The sequence below is a fragment of the Schistocerca americana genome, chromosome 5, assembly GCF_021461395.2.
Source record: "Schistocerca americana isolate TAMUIC-IGC-003095 chromosome 5, iqSchAmer2.1, whole genome shotgun sequence".
NCBI classification, from domain to species: Eukaryota; Metazoa; Arthropoda; class Insecta; order Orthoptera; family Acrididae; genus Schistocerca; species Schistocerca americana.
This window is the reverse complement of record NC_060123.1, coordinates 627,782,344-627,806,805: the sequence shown is the minus strand read 5'-3', so window position 1 is coordinate 627,806,805 and position 24,462 is coordinate 627,782,344. Positions and strand designations below refer to the sequence as shown.

General features: G+C 46.8%; 1 protein-coding gene across 1 annotated transcript in view; it reads right to left on the bottom strand.

The window, feature by feature from the left end:
- Nucleotides 1-6,479: 6,479 nt before the first annotated feature.
- The window catches only part of LOC124616596 (protein Wnt-1-like), a 99,265-nt gene continuing 81,282 nt past the window's right edge, over nucleotides 6,480-24,462 (bottom strand). The window contains exon 7 of the mRNA XM_047144917.1: nucleotides 6,480-6,934. Coding sequence (XP_047000873.1) covers nucleotides 6,733-6,934 — 202 coding nt within the window. The 3' untranslated portion in view covers nucleotides 6,480-6,732. The remainder of the gene's footprint in view (nucleotides 6,935-24,462) is intronic.

Below are 24,462 nucleotides of genomic sequence, written 5' to 3'. Positions count from 1 at the left end.
AGATGTAGATGTACTGCGGCCCTTAATAACCGCCGCTTATTACAAGAAATTCGGGTGGGACCCTCGACATCCTTAAAAGACCACACGTCAATATTTACCTAGCATACTTCCACGAGTCCGCAGCTCGTGGTCGTGCGGTAGTGTTCTCGCTTCCCACGCCCGGGTTCGATTCCCGGCGAGGTCAGGGATTTTCCCTGCCTCGTGATGACTGGGTGTTGTGTGCTGTCCTTAGGTTAGTTAGGTTTAAGTAGTTCTAAGTTCTAGGGGACTGATGACCATAGATGTTAAGTCCCATAGTGCTCAGAGCCTTCCACGCATCGCCAATACACTTTCCGATATCGTTACTGATGGCTCGACGTATATTAGTGGCATTAGCAGCCTACGTCAGCACAGGCATGCTCTTCAAAGTCAGTTATGAATCACTGAACCCTTCAGCCAGACAGGGGAGGTCTTGGCCTAATCCATGTTCCCAGCAGAGCAGTAGCCCTGTTTGTCAGCTCACACATGAAGCAGTGGCTCCACCTCTCTCTGAAAGTTTGATGGGTTTGCTGCTGGAGTCCTTAACTCCACACTGCCTAACGTCCCCGCTGACAAAGCAAGACATACCCCCACGTTTCTACTACTTCGGTCACTTTTACAATGAACACAATTATGTCCGTATCGCAGAGCCACTGACTAAACAGGCGACGGCGCGGGAGATACAACGCGTCCTACAGCAGAGGCGTCCACCAAACATCGTGGAGGGCAAGAACCCCCATCTTAGTTGGAAGTTGGTATGGAGGACGATATACGCAGTTACACTGGATACTGACGTCTTATCAGCATGTAACATCACAGCCAACGGTAGACAGATCATATGAAGATGGTATCTGTTCCCGAAAGAACAGATACCAATGATGACCGTGCAGCTTCTCTAGAATGAAATGATAATTAAATCGAAATCCTTAGCTGCCGACAGGTGTTACTGATATACATCAATGGGGACAGCTGTGTGTCCCGACCGGGACTCGAACCCAGGATCTCCTACTTAAATGTCAGACGCTGTATCCATCTGAGCCACCGAGGGCACAGAGGAGAGTGCGACTGCAGCGACTTATCCCTTGCACGCTTCCCGTGAGACCCACATTCCCAATTGTCCACAACCTAAATTCGTAGTGTTATTTGCCGATTCACTTATTACTCATGCCAGACTATGCTGACGAGTCCCGTAAGAGTTCGGGCAAAGTGTGCGCATTCGCACCGAAACAGGTCAATGGCCGGGTAGCCTTTACATATATAAAGATGGTATCTGTTCCCGAAAGTCCGCGGCTCGTGGTCGTGCGGTAGCGTTCTCGCTTCCCACGCCCGGGTTCCCGGGTTCGATTCCCGGCGGGGTCAGGGATTTTCTCTGCCTCGTGATGACTGGGTGTTGTGTGATGTCCTTAGGTTAGTTAGGTTTAACTAGTTCTAAGTGCTAGGGGACTGATGACCATGGATGTTAAGTCCCATAGTGCTCAGAGCCATTTTTTTTTTTGTTCCCGAAAGAACAGATACCAATGATGACCGTGCAGCTTCTCTAGAATGAAATGATAATTACATCGAAACCCTTAGCTGCCGACAGATCACCTGATTGCGCCTCTACAAGATAAATATGGCGGACTCGCCTCTATGTGCGGAATGCGGAGTGCAAGACACGGACGAACAACGTCTCAGATTTGGCGCGGCAGAAGCCGTATGGTGCTTGGTGTGACAAATTTTGTCGTACATTTTCCGGGTGCCCCGGAACATATCGCACCTCAGCTTCTACTTTTTCCGAATGAACTGTATTTCCCGCACACTAAAACCAACACAGTCACGTGGGTCCGTGGCACGCGGTGAAATATTTACTTCACGATGAACCGAAAGATGTATTGGACTTTTGTAACTATCTACAAGAACGTCATTGTAAGATTGTCCAGAACCCAAATTATAGGAAATATTGTTCCAATCACTTAGGGAGAGCCCTATACGACCGTCCACGCAGCTGGATCATTAACAGGTAGGGGAAGAACCCATCGACTGATCTGACAAAAAACACGAACAACTACCGGTTGAATAACGTACGACATGTTTGAAGACATACCTGGATGATGAAGCGTAAGGAGACTGGCGGCGCACCCTTCTGCGTCGTCTACGAAGCACGTTTTCCGGTTCCCCACATATATTACCTCAGTGTAGGTAAATCCCGGGATTATTTGTTTTGTCTGCTCAGTGCAAGATGCGGCTCTAGTTACACGTATTTTAGGTGTGATATAATGGAAATACAAATAAAAAATAAATTAATTAAAAATGTTAAAAAAGAATTTTCCGGCTATTGATTTCCCTCTCACCATTCCGAATACCCTTCAGCGAGGGGGACGCTCTGGCCAGGCTTCAGGTTACGACCCCTGCCCACTCTGCCCTCCCCTCTATACCCTCCTTCCTTAAAAATAAATAAAAATGTGTTAAATATTTGGAGTTAAACATGTAAAACCTTTATCGTTGAAGATGCAGGACCGTATTTACATTTATTTCATTAGTTTCATATGGACTAATGAAATAATTTAGAAAACGTCTAAAATTAAAGTTTTTTGGAAGTCGATAAGAGCTCTCATTATCAAACAATGCAAGAGTATAGTCTGGGTAATGTGCGCTCTGCTTTGAGAAAAACTAATTTTTCACCCATACCAATGTCGATGACAACACATCTCCCGAACTATATGTTGGACAATGACACAATTTTGCAGATACATACAGTGGCATATGTGAACACTATCTACGAAATGTATCGTGAATAGTAGTAAAGGAGCAATAAATTAAAATTTCCTGCTTGATACTCAAGTTTTGCTGCATGAACAGCGAAAATATAGTAACTGATTACTATATTTTCATTAACTTGTGGGTGGGTGACAGCGAGAAAATCTGGAATTATATGTGAAGTATATTGGGAGTCGTTACCTACTCACATTCTCAAATACTGGCTAATTTGTACATTGTGAGCAATACACAGGATGTTAGGGATATAAGTGCAGATATTGTGATCATTGGTACCTTAACACGTACCCAATTAAGTGTATTAGCTGTTTTTTCTCTGCTTCTAACAGTCTTTCTGCAAATACATCTCATAATTTACTACATTAAATCTCCTTCACAGTCGTAGCTGCACCACTAAGTGTACTATGCCTCATGACAGATTAACCATTTTGCATCACATGTCCACACTTCAAAATCTGACATGCTCCCCTAGGGAAATATGCATTAATGGGTTGCTCTTGCGATATGTACTCGGAGATACTAACCAACCTAAAAACTTACTAGTCCTAATACCTGTAATTATTTGTCTGTCAATGACGTAAATACTGATTTAATGTTGTTCAGTACACCGTTCTCATTCGCCAATAAAAATTTGTGCATGTATGCTCCTAACAGTAACACCCTATATACAGTTTCTAACTACAATTTCTTGTTGGATAACGAGAGATTATAACTCTCTGTAACTCGATAACGAAGCATTTTACATTTTTAATTTCGATTGATAGTTCTTTGAAATGTTGAAAACCAAATTTTTGTTGCCACTGGCTGCAATTACACAGGCAGTATGCAACTGGGACTTTGTGACTGCTTTGCTCCTTTAGTAATAACGACCATGTCAACTGTTGAGATGCAGTGCTGGATAAGATGACCCTAAAGTTTTCCATGTTTTTGTTACACATCCTTGTTGTTCCTGAATTTCTTCTAATGCCATCTACCCATCTTTATTCACATTACTACAAGCCACCAGCTGTCATTTCATTTTCATTATCATCTTAATTATGTATTCGGCCTCAGTTGTTCCCTGATCCATTTGTCCGTTTTCGTGTCTTGCCCTTCACGCATCAATCCAATACCCTGTCAGCAGCCGTCTCTTTTCGAATGGTTCACCCATTAAAAGTCTGTCTCTCACCACCACAAGTCATTCTTGTGATACACACTGACTGTAAACTTTCCACTCTGCAAAAAATGGAGGTCTAAGGCGCTGCAGTCATGGACTGCGCGGCTGGTCCCGGCGGAGGTTCGAGTCCTCCCTCGGGCATAGGTGTGTGTGTTTGTCCTTAGGATAATTTATGTTAAGTATTGTGTAAGCTTAGGGACTGATGACCTTAGCAGTTAAGTCCCATAAGATTTCACACACATTTGAACATTTTTGAAGGTTAGGTTAGGTTAGTGTTTTTTTAACGTCCCGTCGACAACGAGGTCATTAGAGACGGAGCACAAGCTCGGGTTAGGGAAGGATGGGGAAGGAAATCGGCCGTGCCCTTTCAGAGGAACCATCCCGGCATTTGCCTGAAACGATTTAGGGAAATCACGGAAAACCTAAATCAGGATGGCTGGAGACGGGATTGAACCATCGTCCTCCCGAATGCGAGTCCAGTGTGCTAACCACTGCGCTACCTCGCTCGGTGAACATTTTTGAACAAACACTGGAAGCTTAATTTTGAAATCTATATTTAATTTACTAAAAACAGACAAGGATATTTTGGCTTTTCTGTATTATGTTGCTGTTCATCCAATTGTTATATTTAACTGCTCAAAATATATTAAAAGAATCAACTATCGTTAGTTAGATTCTCATTATTTTCATTATTAACTGTTTTCTGTTTTGAACAATGCAAATGTTTAACAAAACTTTGGAATTCGTGTATAAATTTGTCTCTGTTGTGATTAACTTCCATCAATCATCTCCAGTTATGTAATGTAGTACGTATTGAACGTTTGTGTTTCATGTTTTGTAACTTATGGTTGTAACGAGATGTGTGATACATACTAAATAAATCAATTTCTCTCTTCTCTTATGTTAAGCCACTGTAGAAGTATTATTGTGATCCATTAATAAGCTGATGCGATTCTTCAATTTCTCCAGGCGTATTTTTTGACGAAATAAATGTCGGGTGAACAGCCTGGTATGAGTGTGCATAGGACACAATATTTCGGCAATCGACCACGTTGCCATCATCAGGTGCGCTGATGTACTGACCGGCGGTGGGCCGGCGCCATGTATATATAGGACAATCGCCCTCCCCCTCCTCCTTCAGGCGCTTCCTATGAGTCGGTGTGGTCCGCGCCCCGCGCGCGGTCCAGTACAGCGTCCGTTCTCCCGCCGTCTGGGCGCTGAGTCCTAGGTCTTCTCGTTCAGGAGGGTCTGCCAGCACCGCTCTCGTTATTCTTCCCTCCTCCTCCCCCGAAGTCGGTACACTCTGTGAAATAATTTCTTTCTTCTTAATCCGGGTGATCGCGGGTTCCCACGCCTTGCTAAGGATATAACCGCTGTCACGATGTAGTTGTGGCTCCCTTACTCTGATCTCTAGGGCTCCTTTGATGGCACAGTCCCAGTATTAGGAAGTCTGTGTCAAGACTTTGGTTTGGTCATAATCCATGCTGTGGAGTTCCGACAGGCAACGCTCAGCGATTGCCGACCTACTGGGCTGTTGCAATCTAGTGTGCCGTTGATGTTCTCGGCATCGGTCCTCAATGGTACGAATGGTCTGCCCTATGTATACACTACCGCATTGGCGAGGTATCTGATAAACCCCCGATTTACATACACCAAGGTTGTCCTTGACACTACCAAGAAGGCTCTTGGTTTTACATAAACACCAAGCAAAACCAAGAGGCTTCTTGGTAGTGTCAAGGACAACCTTGGTGTACGCAAATCAGGGGTTTATCAGATGCCTCGCCAATGCGGTAGTGTATACATGGGGCAGACCATTCGTACCATTGAGGACTGATGCCGAGAACATCAACGGCACACTAGACTGCAACAGTCCAGTACGTCGGCAATCGCTGAGCCATTGCCTGTCGGAACTCCACAGCATGGATTACGACAAACCAAAGTCCTGACACAGACTTCCAAATACTGGGACTGTGTCATCAAAGGCAGTTACATCCTTAGCAAGGAGTGGGAACCTGCGATCACCCGGATTAAGAAGAAAAAGGATATTTCCCAGAGTGTACCGACTTCGGGGGAGGAGGGAAGAATAACGAGAGCGGTACCGGCAGACCCTCCTGAACGGGAAGACCTAGGACGCAGCGCCCAGACGGCGGGAGAACGGACGCTGCACCTGGACCGAGCGGAAGCGCCTGAAGGAGGAGCGGGAAGGGGATTGTCCTATATATACTGGGCGCCGGCCCACCGCCGGTCAGTACATCAGCGCACCTGATGATGGCAACGTGGTCGATTGCCGAAATATTGTGTCCTGTGCACACTCATACCAGGCTGGTCACTCGACATTTATTTCGTCATCAATAAGCTCATAATAGGTGGAATGGAAAACACTGCTGATAGCTGTGAGTATAGAGTAATGAGATATGGGTGTCAGGAGGTAAGAGAAACTGTAGTGCATTGTGTAAATACGGATTATACAAAAGAGGTGTGAGTGAGAAACACCAGTGTATTACACTCATTTACAAATATATTTACTAGTAAATACATCTTGTCACAGGATAAAACACTAGCTCATTTATAATTACTAAATAGTAATAATTTACATATATTTAAAAACGTAACACATATTCCACATTAGGAGATTGTACTTTTAGTCCACGTTTACTATATAGAAAACATCGTGACTCGCTTGTATTATGACACATAACATCCAGTTTACGAATGAGAAAGCTTTAATACAGAAATAAATAATGAAGTAGAGTGTCCGTAGTGGGAGAGGAGAGCAGTGCGAGGCTCCGGCGGCCCCCGCGGGCTCAGTTGCAGATGTGCTCCTCCTTCTTGTAGCGGCACATCTCGCACACGACGTTGCAGCACCACACGAAGCGGCAGTTGCACTTCTCCTCGACGTCGCGCACGCGCGTCTGGTAGCCCCGCCCACAGCACAGCAGCCGGCAGCCGTCCAGGCCCATGCTCGTCCGGTTGCAGATGCGCCCGCGCGTCCCCAGGATGCCCATACTGCAAACACACAGCCAGGCCCCGCCATTACAGAAGCGTCCGATACCACCCGTCCGCTTTCACTCCTGACGTCACCAATACGGCGACAATGACATCACTACGTACACACGCCAACAAACGCGAACAAAAATAAAAGTGACACAATAACGAAACTTCCTGGCAGATTAAAACTGTATGCCGGACCGAGACTCGAACTCGGGACCTTTGCCTTTCGCGGGCAAGTGCTCTACCAACTGAGATACCCAACCACGACTCACGCCCCGTCCTCACAGCTTTAATTCCGCCAGTACCTCGTCCCCTACATTCCAAACTTGTAGCTCAGTCGGTAGAGCACTTGCCGCGAAAGGCAAAGGTCCCGAGTTCGAGTCTCGGTCCGACACACAGTTTTAATCTGCCACGAAGTTTCATATCAGCGCACACTCCGCTGTAGACTGAAAATTTCATTCTTGACACAATAACGTCTCAGTCCAAAAATCTATGGAACTAACGAGGCAACCGCGAAAAATTGGGTGTTTAGGCTGGATACAAGCTAAATATACAAGAATAAAAAAATCGGCGCACAATCCTCAAACAAGTAACATAAAAAAAATTTAAATTACAATATTCCGCTACACCAACAAACCCAAAGGAATCGGAAATTTCCCTTGACGTATACAGCTCAGGAGCAACCATCGATACAAAAAAAAAACACCTACAAACCTAAAAAGTGGAATCGCATATTTCCCTCGAGCTATATAGTTCAACGGAAGCTCTCGATACCAAAAGCTAACACCTACAACTCAGAAAAGTGGAACCAAAACCCGAAAAACTCAAAAATCCAAACATCCCATATTCACTATATGAATTAAAATACAATCGACTTACCATAAAAGTACAACAGACAAAACATCACAATTATTATAGTATAAAACCAAAATAAAAATTACCTACCAACAGAAGCACACACACACACACACACACACACACACACACACACACACACACAACAAAAATTATAAGGTGCTTTCAATGAGCGCGCGCGCACACACACACACACACACACACACACACACACACACACACAACAAAAATTATAAGGTGCTTTCAATGAGAAACAAATCTGAGTCTGGAATGCGCGAACCTGTGACGGGAAGGTAATATCGTGTCGTGTGTAATGAAGTGTGGTTCCGACCAGAACGTGGAAGTTCACAGCCCGTCATTAGAGGGCACTCGTATATCACGTGACTATGCAGAGGTAGCAGCAGCATACATCAATCGTCCACACGAGTGCAGGAAAGGTTATGCTAACGTTCTTCTTTGACCAAGATGCCCCCTTCTGATTCACTTCCTGCAGCATGGGCCAACAGTGAATGCTAGCGTTACTCGCAAACCTAGACCACCCTTCACCAAGCGATCAAACCAAAACAAGGCGACCTCACCCGTGGGGTGATTCTGCTCCACGACAATGCAGAGCCTCACACGGCCGACACAGTCGCGGCACTCCTGCAGAAATTCAAATTGGAGGTTCTCGGCTACACTCCATACAGTCCGGACCTCTCTCCCTGTGATAACGCCATTTTTAGTGCCCTTAAAAAGACTCTGACGGGCAAATGATTCACTTCGGAAGACGACGTCCAGCTGTACGTTCGGAACTGTTTAACATCGCAGCCCTGTGAATTTTATGAGACAGCCATTCGCCGCCTTGTGTCACAATGGGGCAAGTGTCTCAACAGCCACGGTCAATACTTCTGAAATACAGGTACTGGTTTCTGTAATTATGCCTCTGGTTCGTTTCTTTTTGAACGCCCCTTATATTTCCTAAAACACCCACTCGTGAACTTCATTTTCATATCCATAGTTAAGTAAAAAGCAACAAAAAATTAGACTTATTTCTACACAACAAACACCACACTAATCAGACCACAAAAAAAAACCTCAGTGACTCACTGGAAACACTTCCGCAAGCCACGTTGCCGCACCAACTACCAAAACTCAAAACTACGTTAGGGCGGTGAAAACCAAAACTCGAATGAATCCAATACCACACGTTAAACTCAGCACGTTCACGTCCACCACCAGAGGGCACCATCAAATAGAACAGCACATCTACACAACCAACTGACAAACATCGCGCCACAGTGACGTCACACACAACCGTTGGCCCCAGTCCCCAGCATTAAACCGGCTCTCCACATACACATTAAAGTGACACCACTAGCTGTGGCGACTCACACTACAGTGGCTCCCACAGCTGCCATTTTCACACGTCACAGTCAGAACTCTAGTGGCATAATGTTTAGCGTGGTTTCAACTGAAATAGTAACTGATTGACAGTTCATACAGTACGACAGGAGCTAAAACTATTAAAATGTAGAACTGAATGAAAAGTCAAATAGTCCCTGCAGCTGTATTTATTTAAGTCGATTAGAGTCCCACACAACTAGTTATAACTTTTAAGTTGCATCTTCTGGTGTATATATATGCTATGTCATACGGTATAGGGAGGTATTACAGAATGCAGCAGAGTAACAGTTTGCGTAACTAGGTAAAGTTGTCAGCCCTCCTCAACTGATAAAAACCATCAACAATGACGCTGGTTACTATCAACTGAGGATGGCTGATAAGTTTGCCTAGCCACACCAACTGTTACTCTGCAGCTCACTAATCGACATTAATGAATATAGCAGCAGGAACTATTTGACTTTTCATTCAGTTTTACATTTTAATAGTTTTAACTTCTATATTTAAACATCTGTTGTACAATATGAATTGTCAACCAATTATGTATAACTATTTTAACTGTGCCTGTGCAAGGTTTTAAAATTAGCTGTTCAACTGAAATCTGATTGGCGGTCATTATTGTCATTGTGCAGGCTGTGGCAGTAAAACTGTGCCAATAAGAAAATAAGAGGAATAGGAAAAAGACAATGCCCAAAAATAACATGCAGGTACGAAATATACTTATGAACACGAGGAATCAATATTCCAAATTATGAGATATCGAGGTCTACGCATGTTAACAGAAACAGAAGTTCATATATCGTTCTGTCGTTGCATACTTACCAATAACATGAAAGTTTTAATTATCACATAAAAAACAAAGCTTTCTGATGGCGCTAGACATTCTCTACGCATTTAACCTTCAATGCCAAATATTTTTCCCCACAATGGACTACTTGGCGAAGACCTTGGTTGTATAAATCTGTTGTTCAGGAAACGTTCCACAGCGAAAATCACCACCTCATCAGTCTGGAAATAACCTGCCATATATTGGCTTCTCCAGACGAGGAAAAAGGATGAAGTCAATGGGTTTGCCGTGTCAGGAGAATACGGAGGTGGAACCGATTCTGGCGGCCCAAAGAAGCAAGATATGTGACTGTGTCCTTTGTAGAATGAGCTAGAGTGTTGTCGAGGAGCAAGCCTGGGTTTCTTCCGTGCCCACACGAGGATAATCTGTTAGCACAATAACAAACGCAGCCCCCAAAAGCACTCAGCTTCATCTTCGGTTTTCTCCTTCACCGGTGGCATTCAATCCACATGTTTCCACTGCCTGCTTTGCTTCTCTGTCATTGGGCTGTAGTAATATACTCCAACAGACGACCATGGTGACGAAGCGGCTAAAAAAGTAATCTCGATTGCCTAACCATCTGCAACATTTACGTGTTGCCTCAGTGTAGTGGGCTTTTTAAATGAGTGTGAACAGTCATGCATCCCAGTGGGCAGAGATCTTTGTCATGTACAAAAGGTGCAAGATGTCGAAAACTAATCCATTTTTTCTACCATGCCTCTCTCTTGAAACTCCGGGTTATTCACAGAGATTCGGTCTGCCACTTTAGTCTTTAGCATTCAGACTTGTTTGACAACAACGAAAAGGCATGCAGCACCTAACAACTGTGTCATATGAGGGTTCTGTTGTGCCACGGTTCTGCTGGCGAGGCTTTAAGCTCTTGCGACCAACTGAGCCCAGCGTCGTTATAAAAAGGATATCACGTGCCACCCAAACAACTATGTGTATTGGTGTAAGAACAGTATTCAGTAAGCTGAGAGTGCACAAGGTGCATTGTTTAGGTAAAAACATGGAGAGATGTAAACATAAAACAATCCTTATTGATGAAACATCATTTTAGAAAGCCAAGAATTCCTGGTTTTGCAATTACATAATGCCTTTAGTATACTTAGGGTTTGTATTTCGTCTTATCTTGAGGGTTCCTGCTGTTCACAACGGAGTATTATAGCAATTGCAGCTTATAAATTAAGCATATAGGCCTGTATATTCTTCACAAGGTTACGGCTTTATTTTAGCCACTTTACTTAATTTTATTGATAATGTGCTCTCTCTTATGTACCTCCGAACCCCTGCCCGTGCCTAGTACTTTGTCAAGAAGGTACTGTTTTACCGTACGTTCTTGTTACGGCTTTACATTTAAAATGTTCTAGCTTTGTAATTCTTTTATATTTTATAGAGTATCTGAGGTTTGCAATTTTGCCTTGTTTTACTAGGACTACAAACAAATTGTGTTTTGGGCTATACGCTCTTGACAATTACTGGTCCTCTAGTTTTAGTCATTCTGCATACAAATTTTTAAAGTTTTCACTGTCAAGCGTTCCCACTTAGGTACCTTCTAACTAGTGCCCTGGCGCATAATTTCGCATAATTTTTATTAGAAGCATTCTGTTTGGATGTTATATTGCATAATTCTTTTCACTTTGCCTCTTTGTTATTTGTCAGCTTCTGAGCTCTGTTTATTGTATTACACACCTCTGCCGCATTTCTTTTTCCTGTTTCTCAATCTTTTTCTATTTCATTGAACTCATTGTACTCTGTTTGCATACTCGAACTCCATGTCTCTGCTACCGTACAGGATTCTCTAGCAATATTTATGCAATTTATTTCCTATTCAACATCTTTGTAGCTCGCTTATGAATATTTCTTTCTCTCTACTATAATGATTTTTCATTAATGGGTTTGCACCAGCAATTGGCGCCATCTAGTGATGGTTATCTTTGCAAGCGCCATCAGTCGCTTTTGATTCCGTTAATACTGTGTATACAATGTTTGGGAGGAGACTGGAGTTCGCGATGCCGACGAGCGAGGACGACGCGCGCGCGGCCGGGGCAGCCGCCTCGGACGCGCTGGAGTCGGCCGCTGGTCGGTCGGTTGGGCCTGGCCCGCCGGACGCTCCAGCGGCCGCTCCACACAGGACGGATCCCAGGTTGACGACCCAGGCTACGGCACCGGTTCATGACAGGATAGAACGACGATCGACAGGCGCTATTCGACCGCAGAAAACTACACACCACACGACGAAACCATATTCGGACGTCGGCCATACATCACATCACGACGGACGCAGCAATGAAGACGACCGCCAGGACTACGCCAGAAGGCTCGATATATGTCGGGAGGAGGACAAAGAAACGCTGAAGGACATACAACGCCTTATCCGCTATTCACGGGAAACGCAAGAGCAGGAGAACGACACCTGTCTGGCATCTCCATCTGTGGACTCAGATGCCGAATCACAGCACTCCCACCAAACGGTCGACGACGCGGAGATGGCAGCGGCCTTTCCAGCAGACAACGACAACGACTCCCTACACGCAGAGGGGGACTTTACGCTCGTACACAACAAACGGCGCAGAAGCAACGCATTAGCCAAGGACTTAGCCAACCCGGCTAAGAGACGAACGGCGACCATCCCCACAACGAACCGATTCGCCCCACTGACACCTCAAGCTGCGCCTCCATCAACCAACAAGCCGCAGGGACAAACTTCTAATGCCGCAGAAGCCGTGGACAGAGACAAGAATGTGCTTCGCAAAGTGCCCCCAGTCACAATTTATTACACAAAGGATTACGTTCACCTCAACGAAACGCTCAACGGACTTCTAGAGGGCAACCTTAAAGCTATATACCAAAAGGACCGCATCAAATACCACTTTGAGTCCTTAGAAGACCAAAGGCGTGCAATAAAATTCTTCACGAACCACAACTTCTCCTATTTTACACATCAAGCACCAGAAGACAGGGAACTGAAAGTAGTTGTCAAACGCCTTCCGGCGGAAGTTACCGAAGAACAACTTTACTATGCCCTCAAGGAAAAAGGCTTCAAAGTGCTACAAGTCTACCAATTTAAGGAACGCGACGAGAAGACGAAACAATTGATACCGCAACCTGTGTACCGAGTCACCCTCCCATCCGGAAAAGACAGTGACAAGATCTATGATGTCAAATACCTGCTCTACACACGAGTGATAATAGAAACCTATAACAGTAAAGAAGGACCAGTCCAGTGCCGACATTGCCAACGTTTCGAGCATACAGCGAACTATTGCAGCATGCCAGCACGCTGCGTCCGCTGCGGTGGATCCCATAAATCATCGAATTGTACCCATCCTAGGACGGCGCCCCCAAAGTGCGCCAATTGTGAACAAGAACATCCAGCGACCTTCCGTGGCTGCCCCAAATTTCAAGAACTCCTACGGAAATATACTAGAAGGACACCAAAGAAGTCGACCCCACAACGGCCTATAATTTTTAAGAACTCGGCCATGGCTGCGATTCCGGCCACCCAACAACAAGCGGCACCTCTCCCTGTGGAAACAATCGCCTCTCGACCACAACCGGCACCCAGAGTGACTCTACGGCAGACAAGACAACAGCGCACGTACTCCGAAGCACTACATGCCCATCCGCCGACTCCAACACCAGCGGAGACGTCATCTGCCTGGTCGACCACCTTTACACCAGCGTTAACAGATATTCTTCAACTACTCACCGCCCTCCAGCAGAAGCTGACGTCTATCCTCTCGCTTGTAGAAAGCGTACTGACAGCTTTTCAAACACCCTAAATGGATAGACGGCATCACGCGAGGAATCTTAACTTCTGCATTTGGAATGCCAACGGCCTGAAATCGAAGAAAATAGAATTCACGGACTTCTTACATCGTCACAAGATAGACGTAGCATTTGTCTCCGAAACGCATCTTCGCGAGTCAACCGACCTGCGCTTGAGGAACATGCACATCTACCGGACGGACAGACGGGACCAACGGGGTGGAGGGACCGCAGTTCTGATCAAAAAATGTATTCGTCACCACCAAGAACGTTTACCTCAACTCCAGACTTTAGAGGCCACGGCAGTAACAATCCACACGACGCTCGGAAACATTACCTGTATTGCGGCTTACCTTAGCCCAAAGAAGCCTCTCCACCCAGAAGATCTTTACTCCGTTACAGAGGGTTACGACAAGATCCTCCTTGGAGGGGATCTTAATAGTAAACATGTTGCCTGGAATTCCCGTAAGACTAACCCAAAAGGACATATGTTGTTTGCACTGGCTGAGAATTTACATGTTTCCGTCCATGGACCACGGGAACCGACGAGGATACCTTACGTCCAGACACAAGACGCTGATGTTCTAGACATCGCCATAATCAAGAACATCAATCCGAATCTCCATCTGCGGACGCTGGATGATCTTTCGTCGGACCACAGACCGGTGTTAGGACTCATAGAGAGGGCTACTTTGCAACTCCCACTGCCGACGACAAGAACTTACGACTGGCAGCAGTTCCAAGCGTACCTCAACAACAATGTGCGACCAACCCAGGTTGTTACTACAAGAGAAGCGATTGATGTGGCAGTCGCAGTACTCACGAAGAAGATTACCAGTGCGAAACAACGAGCACTCACGGAGCACCTGCAACCGGAAGTCAATTATGACGAGTTTCCACCACCACTGCAGGAGCTTAAGACAAGGCGCAATCGCTGTCGGAAACGATGGGTCCGTTTCCGTCATCCGGACGATAGACGGGAAACTCATAGACTAACCCGAGAACTCCGGCGGAAGGTTCAGGACTGGAAGCAACACACATGGGAACTCAAAATGGACAACTTTCTATTACGCACCAAAGATGAATGGCGAATAGTTAAAAGTCTCAGACAGCAACAGCCCCCCAAAAGGGCAATTCGAGGACCCCATGGCCTCTTGTACGACTCACTGGCGCAGGCGGAGCTGTATGCGGATACATACCAACAACAGATGACTACGCCCCCCACGGAGGATGGAGATGATGCACTCCACCGTGCAGAGGAGGCCACAGCGGCGGAATGGGAAGCTATTCGGGACGCCCCGACTAACACTATGCCCCGGCTGACAACGCCGGAGGAAATTCGGGGGATTATCAAGTATAGCAAACACACCTCACCTGGAGCAGATAGAATCAGCAATACGGAATTGAAACACCTCCCGAGAAAGCCTGTTGTGCTTCTCACCCGGATAGTGAACAGCTGCCTCAGGATTGGATACTTCCCAGAGGCATGGAAGATTGCCAGAATAGTGCCAATACCAAAACCGGGCAAGGATCTCTCACACCCTGGCAGCTACAGACCCATAAGTTTACTGTCGACGCTGGGAAAGGTACTGGAACGTGTCCTACTGAAACGCCTGCTGGACATCCTTGTGGCACACAACATCATCCGACCGGAGCAGTTTGGCTTCCAGGCGAAGCTATCGGCTGAGTTACAACTACTGCGCATCACGGAATCTATCCAGGACAATTTCAACAAGAAACGACATACTATTGGAGTCTTTCTCGATATAGAGAAGGCTTACGATAAAGTATGGCAACGCAACTTGATCGTCAAGCTCCGACGTACCACTCCCCTACCAGACTGCTATTTAAAACTTCTCGACAATTTTCTTCAGGATCGCAGATTATATGTTCGCATTGATGACAAGAATTCAACAACACGGCCTGTCCTTGAAGGACTTCCACAAGGATCGGTCATCTCTCCACTGCTGTTTAATTTATATATTAACGACCTCCCGACGGTGCCACATGTTACTGCCAGTTTCTATGCCGACGACACAGCGCTCCTGACTGCAGGCACCAGAATGGACCACCTCGTCACACGGATGCAGCGCCAACTAGATTTAGTGGACCACTGGACCCACATGAACAAAATAACGGTCAATGCGGAAAAAAACCAAAGTTATTGTCTTCACACGTCGGAGACCCATCGTCCATGACCGCCTGCGGATATCAGACCAGCCACTCCCCTGGGCAACAACTGTAAAATACCTGGGAGTGCATCTAGACGCCAAACTGTTGTATAGTCATCACATTATGGAGAAGAAGACGTCTGGCCTCAAAATGCTGGGAGCTCTCCTCCCCTTTCTGAAGAGCTCATACCTCAGCCAACGCACGAAACTCCAGTTGTACCATGCCACAGTCGAACCATCCATTTTGTATGGATCGACCTCTTGGGGTACTACGTGTGCCACGAACTACAAGCAGTTACAGGTTGTACAAAGCAGATGCCTGCGATGGATCACAGGAGCCCAATGGTGGATCCGAAATCAAGACATTCATCGAGCCTTAAGCGAATCTTACCTCTCAGACAAGGTCAAGGAGAAGGCACGAACCTTATTTCGGAAGTTGGACATGATACGTGACAGTACACCACAACTCACCACAGTAGGGGCGGTAGAACCCTTACGCAACCACAAATATAAAGTACCGAAGGCGATAGTATTTGAGCCTCCGTAAATGATATCCCTACGTAATTCTCCATAATTTAAGGACATATCGTCCTTTAGCACTTCTACACACATGTTTTCAAACACACACCAAAAGCAGCGAGTTAAAGGACCCTCCTGTGTGCCCAAACTAAAGCTGAAAGAAGAATAAATAAATAAAGAGAAAATTTTTACCCCTTCCATTCCCTACAGAAGTAAAAATCAACGAAGTTGATCAGACTTCAGCACCACCACAAAAAAAAAAAAAAATAAAAAAAAAAAAAAAGCAATGTTTGGGCGCAGACTAGTCACCGGCACCTTGTTCCAGGGTCGTGTTTACAGCCGATGAGTTTTGTCTTATGCTGCACAGTTATGGCTGATGAGCAACATCGTTCGAGTTAAACCAATGATTACACTTTCTAAGAAATCTTCTATCGATTTCTACTTAGTGGTTTTTGTGTCATCTGTTACGGTGTTTTTCAAGTTCGTTTGCTTGCTTTTTTAGAAGTAGTTGACGAATGATTTTTGGCAGTAATTTTAAGATATTTTACATACTTTCCTATCCTTTACCCCTTACATATTTACGTTTTTGGCTTTCACTGTTGATTATAGTAGCTCAGGATAGGACCACGCCCGCTTATTTATTACGTTCATTTTTATTGTACTTCCAGATAACTCGATGGTGGCCTAGCCGGGTGCAACACGCCGTTTTTCGGACAATAAAGAGCATTCTGCAATCTAGAACTGTCTTTTAACATTAATCACAATAGAAGTTTGGTGTTAACACCGTGCCACAATTGTCTGGAATAAATTTTAATCAATTAACTTCATTTTTCTCTAGGTGATCATTAGAAGTCTATGACTACTAGTCGTATACTCAGTATAAGCAAATTCAAATCGTAAGCTACTGCGGTCGCATTGTAAACACATGAGTAGAAGACGATGATAATGAGAAACAGATGGGACTACTGAAAGGTGGTAAGCCACTCTCTCACTTTAACTAATCTGTCGCTCAGGTTCATATTCATATTTTAGGTCATGATCTTCGTGTTCCCCAATACTACATTTGGTATGTGTGGCTTATGAACTTCTTACCTTGAGGAAATTGTGAGCAGAACGTTCTTATAGCTGCATGTGTAGCCTGTCGAGAACCTGTACGGGGAACAGAGAGAAAGATGGAATGTGGGCCATAAATGTTGTGTCCAGAGACCTGGCTGTGCGAGTGACTCGGGGAAGAAGCCCTGTGAATTTTACCTGCAAAGGGATCTCGGTTGAGTGGTTGGGTGTAAAAGGGACAAAACTACGCGGTCATCAGTCCCTCCGACCTTAGATTAACTAAAACCGATAAAATACCACATTAAGAGAGGCAACTACAATATCCATAAAATCAGGAACTAAGGGAAGGAAGGAAAAGGGCGGAAGAAGATGTGAGGGAAAGAAAGTGACTAATGACAGGGGCGGGAAGGAAGAAGCACAGGAGACAAGAGAGACGCTCAGGACATAACAGACCCCATAACAAAAGGAGTGAGAAGGCAGAGGACCAGGGTGAACCACCAAGCCCAATTGAAGCCAATCCAGACGGTGTGAAGGGGGAGCAAGAGGGTATCCCATCCCCTCCATTCACTGATAAGGTGGAAGATCTCTCCCTTAAATAAAGCGATAAAAACTCCCATCACGAATAAAACGTAAAACGAGACCCGCCACTGAGGCATTGTCAGCCAACACCAGGGGTAGCGTGTCTGGAAAGTTAAAAGTCCGTCGTAGGGTGGCTAAGTTGGGGCAATCCAATAAGATGTGAGCCACAGTCAAACTCGATCCACAACGACATAGAGGGGGGGTCCTCACAATGGAGGAGATAACCGTGAGTCAAAAAAGTATGGCCGCTGCGGAGCCGGCAGAGGACGACAGAGGCCTTACGTGAGGCCCAGAAGGAGGACCACTATTGAGTTGCAGAATCCTTAATTGCCCTGAGCTTGTTCGGCCAGGAAAAAGTGATCAATTCTGCATCCAAAAGGCCCAAAACCTGATGACATAATGCCAAGCGAAGGTCTATTTCCGGAATGTCAACAGAAAGAGATAGCCTGGTAGTAGCTAATTTAGCCAGTAGATCGGCAAGTTCATTGCCAGGAATCTCAACATGGCCTGGGGTCCAAATGAAAACCACCGAGCATCCACGTTGAGCGAGGAGAGAAAGGGAGTCCTGGATAGCGATGACCAATGGGTAGTGAGGGAAGCACTGGCCGATAGCGTGCAAACCGCTCAATGAGTCACTACAGAAAGTGAACGATAGTCCACAGCAGGAGCGGATATGGTCCAGTGCGCATAAGATGGCTACCATTTCTGCACTAAAAACACTACAGACATCTGGCAAGGAACGAAGTTCTGTGCGTCGCACATAGGTGTAAGCAAAACCAGTGCAGCCAGCAACCATGAACCATCAGTATAGATCACTTCTACATCTACATTGATACTCCGCAAGCCACCCAACGGTGTGTGAACCATGAAAACAACTGAGGAGACAGGAGAATTGGTGGTGAAGAGCCATTGGAGGGACAGAATCCTTTGAATCGACTGGGAGATCAACACAGAACTGCGGCCGAGAGACGCACCATGGAGGGGTACATGCCTGAGCGGAGAAGAGAGGCGGTAAAGGCAATTGCTGGAGCTCAGAAAAGAGCGACTGAATGCGGACAGACATGGTAAGCCCACATTGTGGCTGTTGCTGCGGCAGGGTGATCTCCTTGTCAGGATAAAGCAGACCATAATTAGGGTGGTTTGGGGTGCAGTGAATGTGGAGCGCATAGGATATCAGCTGTTGCTGGCGCAAAACTTGCAGTGGTGGAATCCCCGCCTCTGCAAGAAGGCTAAGTATGGGGCTAGTCTGAAAGGCACCAGTCGCAATTCGGACCCCATAGTGGTGGAAGGGGTCCAGTATCTGCGGTGTCGAAGGCGACGCAGAACCATAGAAAGGACTTCCATAGTCTAAACAAGACTGGACCACCGCTTGATACAAATGCGGAAGAACAGAGCGTTCTGCACCCCACGTGGTATTGCACAGACACCTAAGAACATTGATATGGGACCAGTACGTCCTCTTCAGCTGGCGAAGGTGAGATAGCTACATCAACCGGGCATCGAAGACCAGACCCAAGAAGCAATGGGTGTCCACCACCTCAAGGGGCTGGCCATCAAGGAACAGTTCCAGTTGGGGGTGGACTGTACGGTGACAGCAGAAATGCATGGCACAAGTCTTGGCCGCCAAAAACTGAAGGTCATGGGACAGAGCCCATGAGTGCGCCCGACAGATTGCCCCCTGTAGACAGCGTTCTGCAGTGCCCATTATGGAGGAGGCGAGGTAGATACAAAAATCGTCAGTATACAAAGACGGGGACACTGTCGGCCCAACAGCTGTCACCAGACCATTAATGAGAAAGGGAGGGACACTCAGCATGGAACCCTGTGGAGCCCCATTTTCTTGCTGATGGGGAGAGCTGTAGGTGGAGCCAACTTGGACCTGAAAAGAGCGACAAGAAAGGAAGTTACGGATAAAAACTGGCAGTGAGCCACAGAGGCCCCATTTGTGATGGGTGGTGAGGATGTTGTGGCGCCAGGTGGTCGCATTGGTTTTATGCAAATCAAAGAAGAGCGCAAGGAGGTGTTGCCGATGGGCAAAAGCTGACCGGATAGCAGACTCCAGGTGGACCAAGTAATCCACCGTAGAGCAGCCACAGAGAAAACCACTTTGAGTCGATGACAATAGGTCATGGGATTCAAGGATCCAAAACAGCCGCCAACTCACCATGCATTCAAGGAGCTTGCAGATGGTGTTAGTAAGGCTAATTGGACAGTAGCTATCCAACTGAAGAGGCGGCTTCCCTGCCTTCAACACCAGAACAACAATGCTTTCCTGTCACTGGGTAGGACATACCCCCTCACCCCGCAGACGGTTGAAGAGGGTCAGTATACGACGGTGGTCAGTCACTGAGAAGTGTTGGAGCATTTGGTTATGTATCCGATCTGGTCCAGGAGCCGTGTCAGGACAAAGGGCAAGGGCGCTGGCAAATTCCCACTCGCTGAATGGGGCATTATATGGTTCTGAGTAGAGAGAAGCAAAAGAAAAATGCAGTCGTTCGGACCAAAGAGAAGGAACATGGGCGGATACTGAGCTGATGCCGAAGCTTGAGCAAGGTGTAGAGCGAAATTTTCTGCCACAAAGTCCGGATTGGTAAGGACAACACCATGCACAGAAATTCCTGCAACCCCGGCGACAGACACTGAAGGAAGGTCAAAACAATCAGGTAATGGTCGCTGTCAAATAAGTCATCGTGGACGCCCCACTGAATGGAGGGAAGAAGGTTGGAACTGCAGATGGTGAGGTCAATGGTTGAGAAAGTGCCGTGTACCACACGTAAGTGTATGGAAGCGCCTGTGTTTAGTAAACATAGGTCAAGCCCTGCCAGAACAGCTTCAACTGTCCTGCCCAGGGCAGTAGTCGTATGACTACCCCAAAGAGAGTTGAGGTATTAAAGTCCCCTAAGAACAAGAAGGGAGAAGGTAGTTGTTGAAGATGGGTGTGAGGGCATGGATTGTGGGTGGCCTGTCAGGTCGGAGGTAGAGATTGTGATTAGAGTGGCCAGGTGGACCCTGACAGCAATGGCTTCCAGAGTGGTATGGAGGGGAACCCATTTACTAACAATATCCTTGTGGACTAAGGTGCAAACACCACCAGAAGAAGGGGCCAATTCAGTTCCGACAGAAAGCGTGGAACCCACGAAGTGTGGGTGAGTAAGAATTGACAAGATGGGTCTCCTGGAGCGCAATACAAGCGGCAGAATAGAAGGAAAGAAGGGGCTGCAACTCCGGAAGGTGATGCGAATATCCATTACAATTCCACTGGAGGATTCTCAAGCCAGAGTCCAAAGTGGAAGCGAATGGACTGGAGTTGGTCACGCCACTGAGTCGCTGTCTGTCACCGATAAAGATGGGGTAATTCCATATAGGTGGGGTCAGACTGTTGGTTCATTGTAAGAGGGGAAGGCTGCACCTCAGGGGGTACCAGAGGGGAATTACCCTCTATCCTGTGTTTCTGCTTCTTCTCTTGAGAAGGAAGGGAAGGGCAGACTTCAGCGAGGGCAGGCACAGAATTATACTGGGCAATCTTTGCACTCACCAGCCGCGGATCACGCTGCCAATGTGGAGCAGCAGATCGCCTTTCAGGGGGGTGCTGGGGAGAGAAGTCCCGGGAGGGAGCTCCAGCACCGGCGGCCGCCGAATGAGGGGAGCACTTCTCCAGTGGGGGAGGGGAAGCAGCACCCAAAGGGGCGAGTATGGATACTGAGGGGGAGGGGGAGTGGGAGAGGGGGCAGGAGGAGGAGGCTGAAGGAATGGGGTGAATGGGGTGGGGCTGGGAAGAGGACGGGATAGGAGGGGGAATGGACATAACTGAAGCAAAAGTAGAGGTCATAGACACAGGATGGAGCTGGTCATATATTTGAAGAGCCTCAGTGTAGGTGAGCCGATCTAAGGTTTTGTACTCTTGAGTCCTTTCTTTCACAAACACCGGGCATGTAGGTGAGCGTGGAGAATGCTGTTCACATACATTGGCGGGGGAGCACAGGCACTCCCCTCATGAAGGAGGCGCCCACAGTCACCACAGGGGGGATCAGTGGTGCAGCAGGAAGACATGTGTTCAAACCTTAAGCATTTAAAACATCTCATCGGTGGTGGAATACAAGTTTTTCCATCACACTGATACACCATTACCTTGACCTTCACTGGGAGGACATCCCCCTTGAAGGCCAGGATAAAGGCGCCCATAGCGCTGCAATTGTATGGAGGGCCACGCTGCACACGGCAGATAAAGCCAACCCCTCGCCCCTCAAGGTTAGCACGGAGCTCCTCGTCAGTTTGCAAAAGCGGATCTCGGTGGAAAATAATGCCCTGTACTGAGTTCAAAGATTGATAGGGCGTGAAGGAGAGTGGGACATCACCAAGACGGTCACAAGCACGCAGGGCGTCAGATTGGGCAGCAGAAGATGTCTTGATGAGCAAAGCACCAGACCGCATTTTACTCATCGATCAACTTTGCCATACTTATCTTCTATCGTCTCCACAAAAAACAAAGGGTTGGTCGAGGCAAAACTACTGCCATCCGTCCTGGTATAAACTAGGTACCAAGGGAAAGGTTTCAGTGCAAGCCAGCGAGCTTGACCCTTCTCCCAGAGGGTAGCCAGGGAGGGGAAGGCCGAAGGATCAGAAGAAGGAGTGTCACGTATGCTACCACTCTTAGAGACGGCCACAGAATGGCCAGGATGATGAAGCTTTTGTCGCTTCATGCTCAAGGCGCCCGCCCTAGTACCACCCACTCCGATCAGGAGCTAGCCCCGTGGGCGCCATCCAGCCACAGCAAGGGCCGTCTGGTATGGCGGCCATTACCGGGAGTTCTGGTGCCCCAAAATGCTGAGCATCGACTCCTGGGCACACACGAGGCGTTAACAACTCAGGTACTAGTAGCGTGATCCCTGTGGTTTCAGGGGGCTCAGACGAGTGGGTAGCCCCACCACTCGGACTGGCTACTGTGGTGGTGACCTAGCAGGAGGAGGGCCTGGGTGCAAAGGGAAAGGGGAGGGGAGGGGGAGAGGAACCTGTACCATGGAAGCTAGGTAAGGAGTTCATACTCAAATAGCTCACACTGAACGGAAAATTTTGGAAACGGAGGTCAATCTCCAAGGGGACCAAAAACGCCGAAAAGGACATGGAAACAGCAAACTAAACAATAGTACAGACCAAAACCAAGCCAGATAGCCAGGTCGACATAAAGAATTCCACTAAGAGGGAAAAGAGGGGGCAGGGACAAAGGAGCAAGGATAGGGAGGGAGAGGAACAGGGATGGTAATGCAGCCTTCAAAGGAAAGGATACTTCTTTCACAAATTGGAAATGGTCGGCATGGAAAGATCAGATCTCTTCGTGAATGAGGGACTGTGATTCTGTCTAGGTACATGTTTTTGTCGAAACATGCTTAACGTGAGAACGACGCCTCCCTAGCCTAAAATCTTCTTTTCTCAGACATGAGAAATTTTGAGTCGCTTAATGCCTCCCCTCAGGAGAGGCGATTTTAAATGAGTCTAGCATAGTTCGATTGGTTGGTACAATGTGGAGGCGGTTTTCTATCTGCTAATTCGGCTCCTGTACGAGGTTTGCTGGAAAGTGATTGTGATTGTTTGCCTTCTTCACCTTCTGGTCCTCCCCTGGTGGAGAGCTTTAGGTGTTTCCCTAGTGCGTGAGAGTCGTGATATGCAACTTGTGGTGGACTAAGAGCCAGTGGCAGTTTCCAACTGTACTGTCAGTCGAACTGCATATCATCTCGGATATGTTGTGTGTCACGAGGGTGAGTTGGCCATCTGATGTCTGACAAATCCAACACATGCCGACGTGGCTGTGAGTCAAATTCGTTGGCCAGACCAGCGAACGGGTGCACCTCACACTGAAATCTGCTGGGATTTCAGAGCTCTGATAGTAAGTTTTCTGCGTTCTAATAATCATAACCCCAGTTCATATAGTTTGTAGGTCTTCGTGGACGCGTGAGAAGATTACAGATGCCGCCGGGTTCCGCCCCTCGCCCACAGCGTGCAGTTTTCTGCTGCCGCCTCAATTAAGGCGAAAGGGTAACGTATAGATGAACCGGCGTAGGGTTGTTAAATGATATTAACAGCTCCCTGTTCTCCGTAAACCATAGTTTGTGGTGTTCCTGGTCGTAGCTGATTCTATTTGAATAGAATTTGGCCTCACAGTGGATTCATGTAAACGAAGTCTGACTGCGTTGTAAAAGGGATTAATACAGGGGAAGAACGTGTTAGTTTCCACCCCAATGAATGCTTCGCCAGTCAAGCACCATTCCTTTCCTGATTGTTGTTGTTGTGGTCTTCAGTCCAGAGATTGGTTTGATACAGCTCTCCATGCTACTCTAACCTGTGCAAGCTTCTTCATCTCCCAGTACCTACTGCAACCTACATTCTTCTCCCCA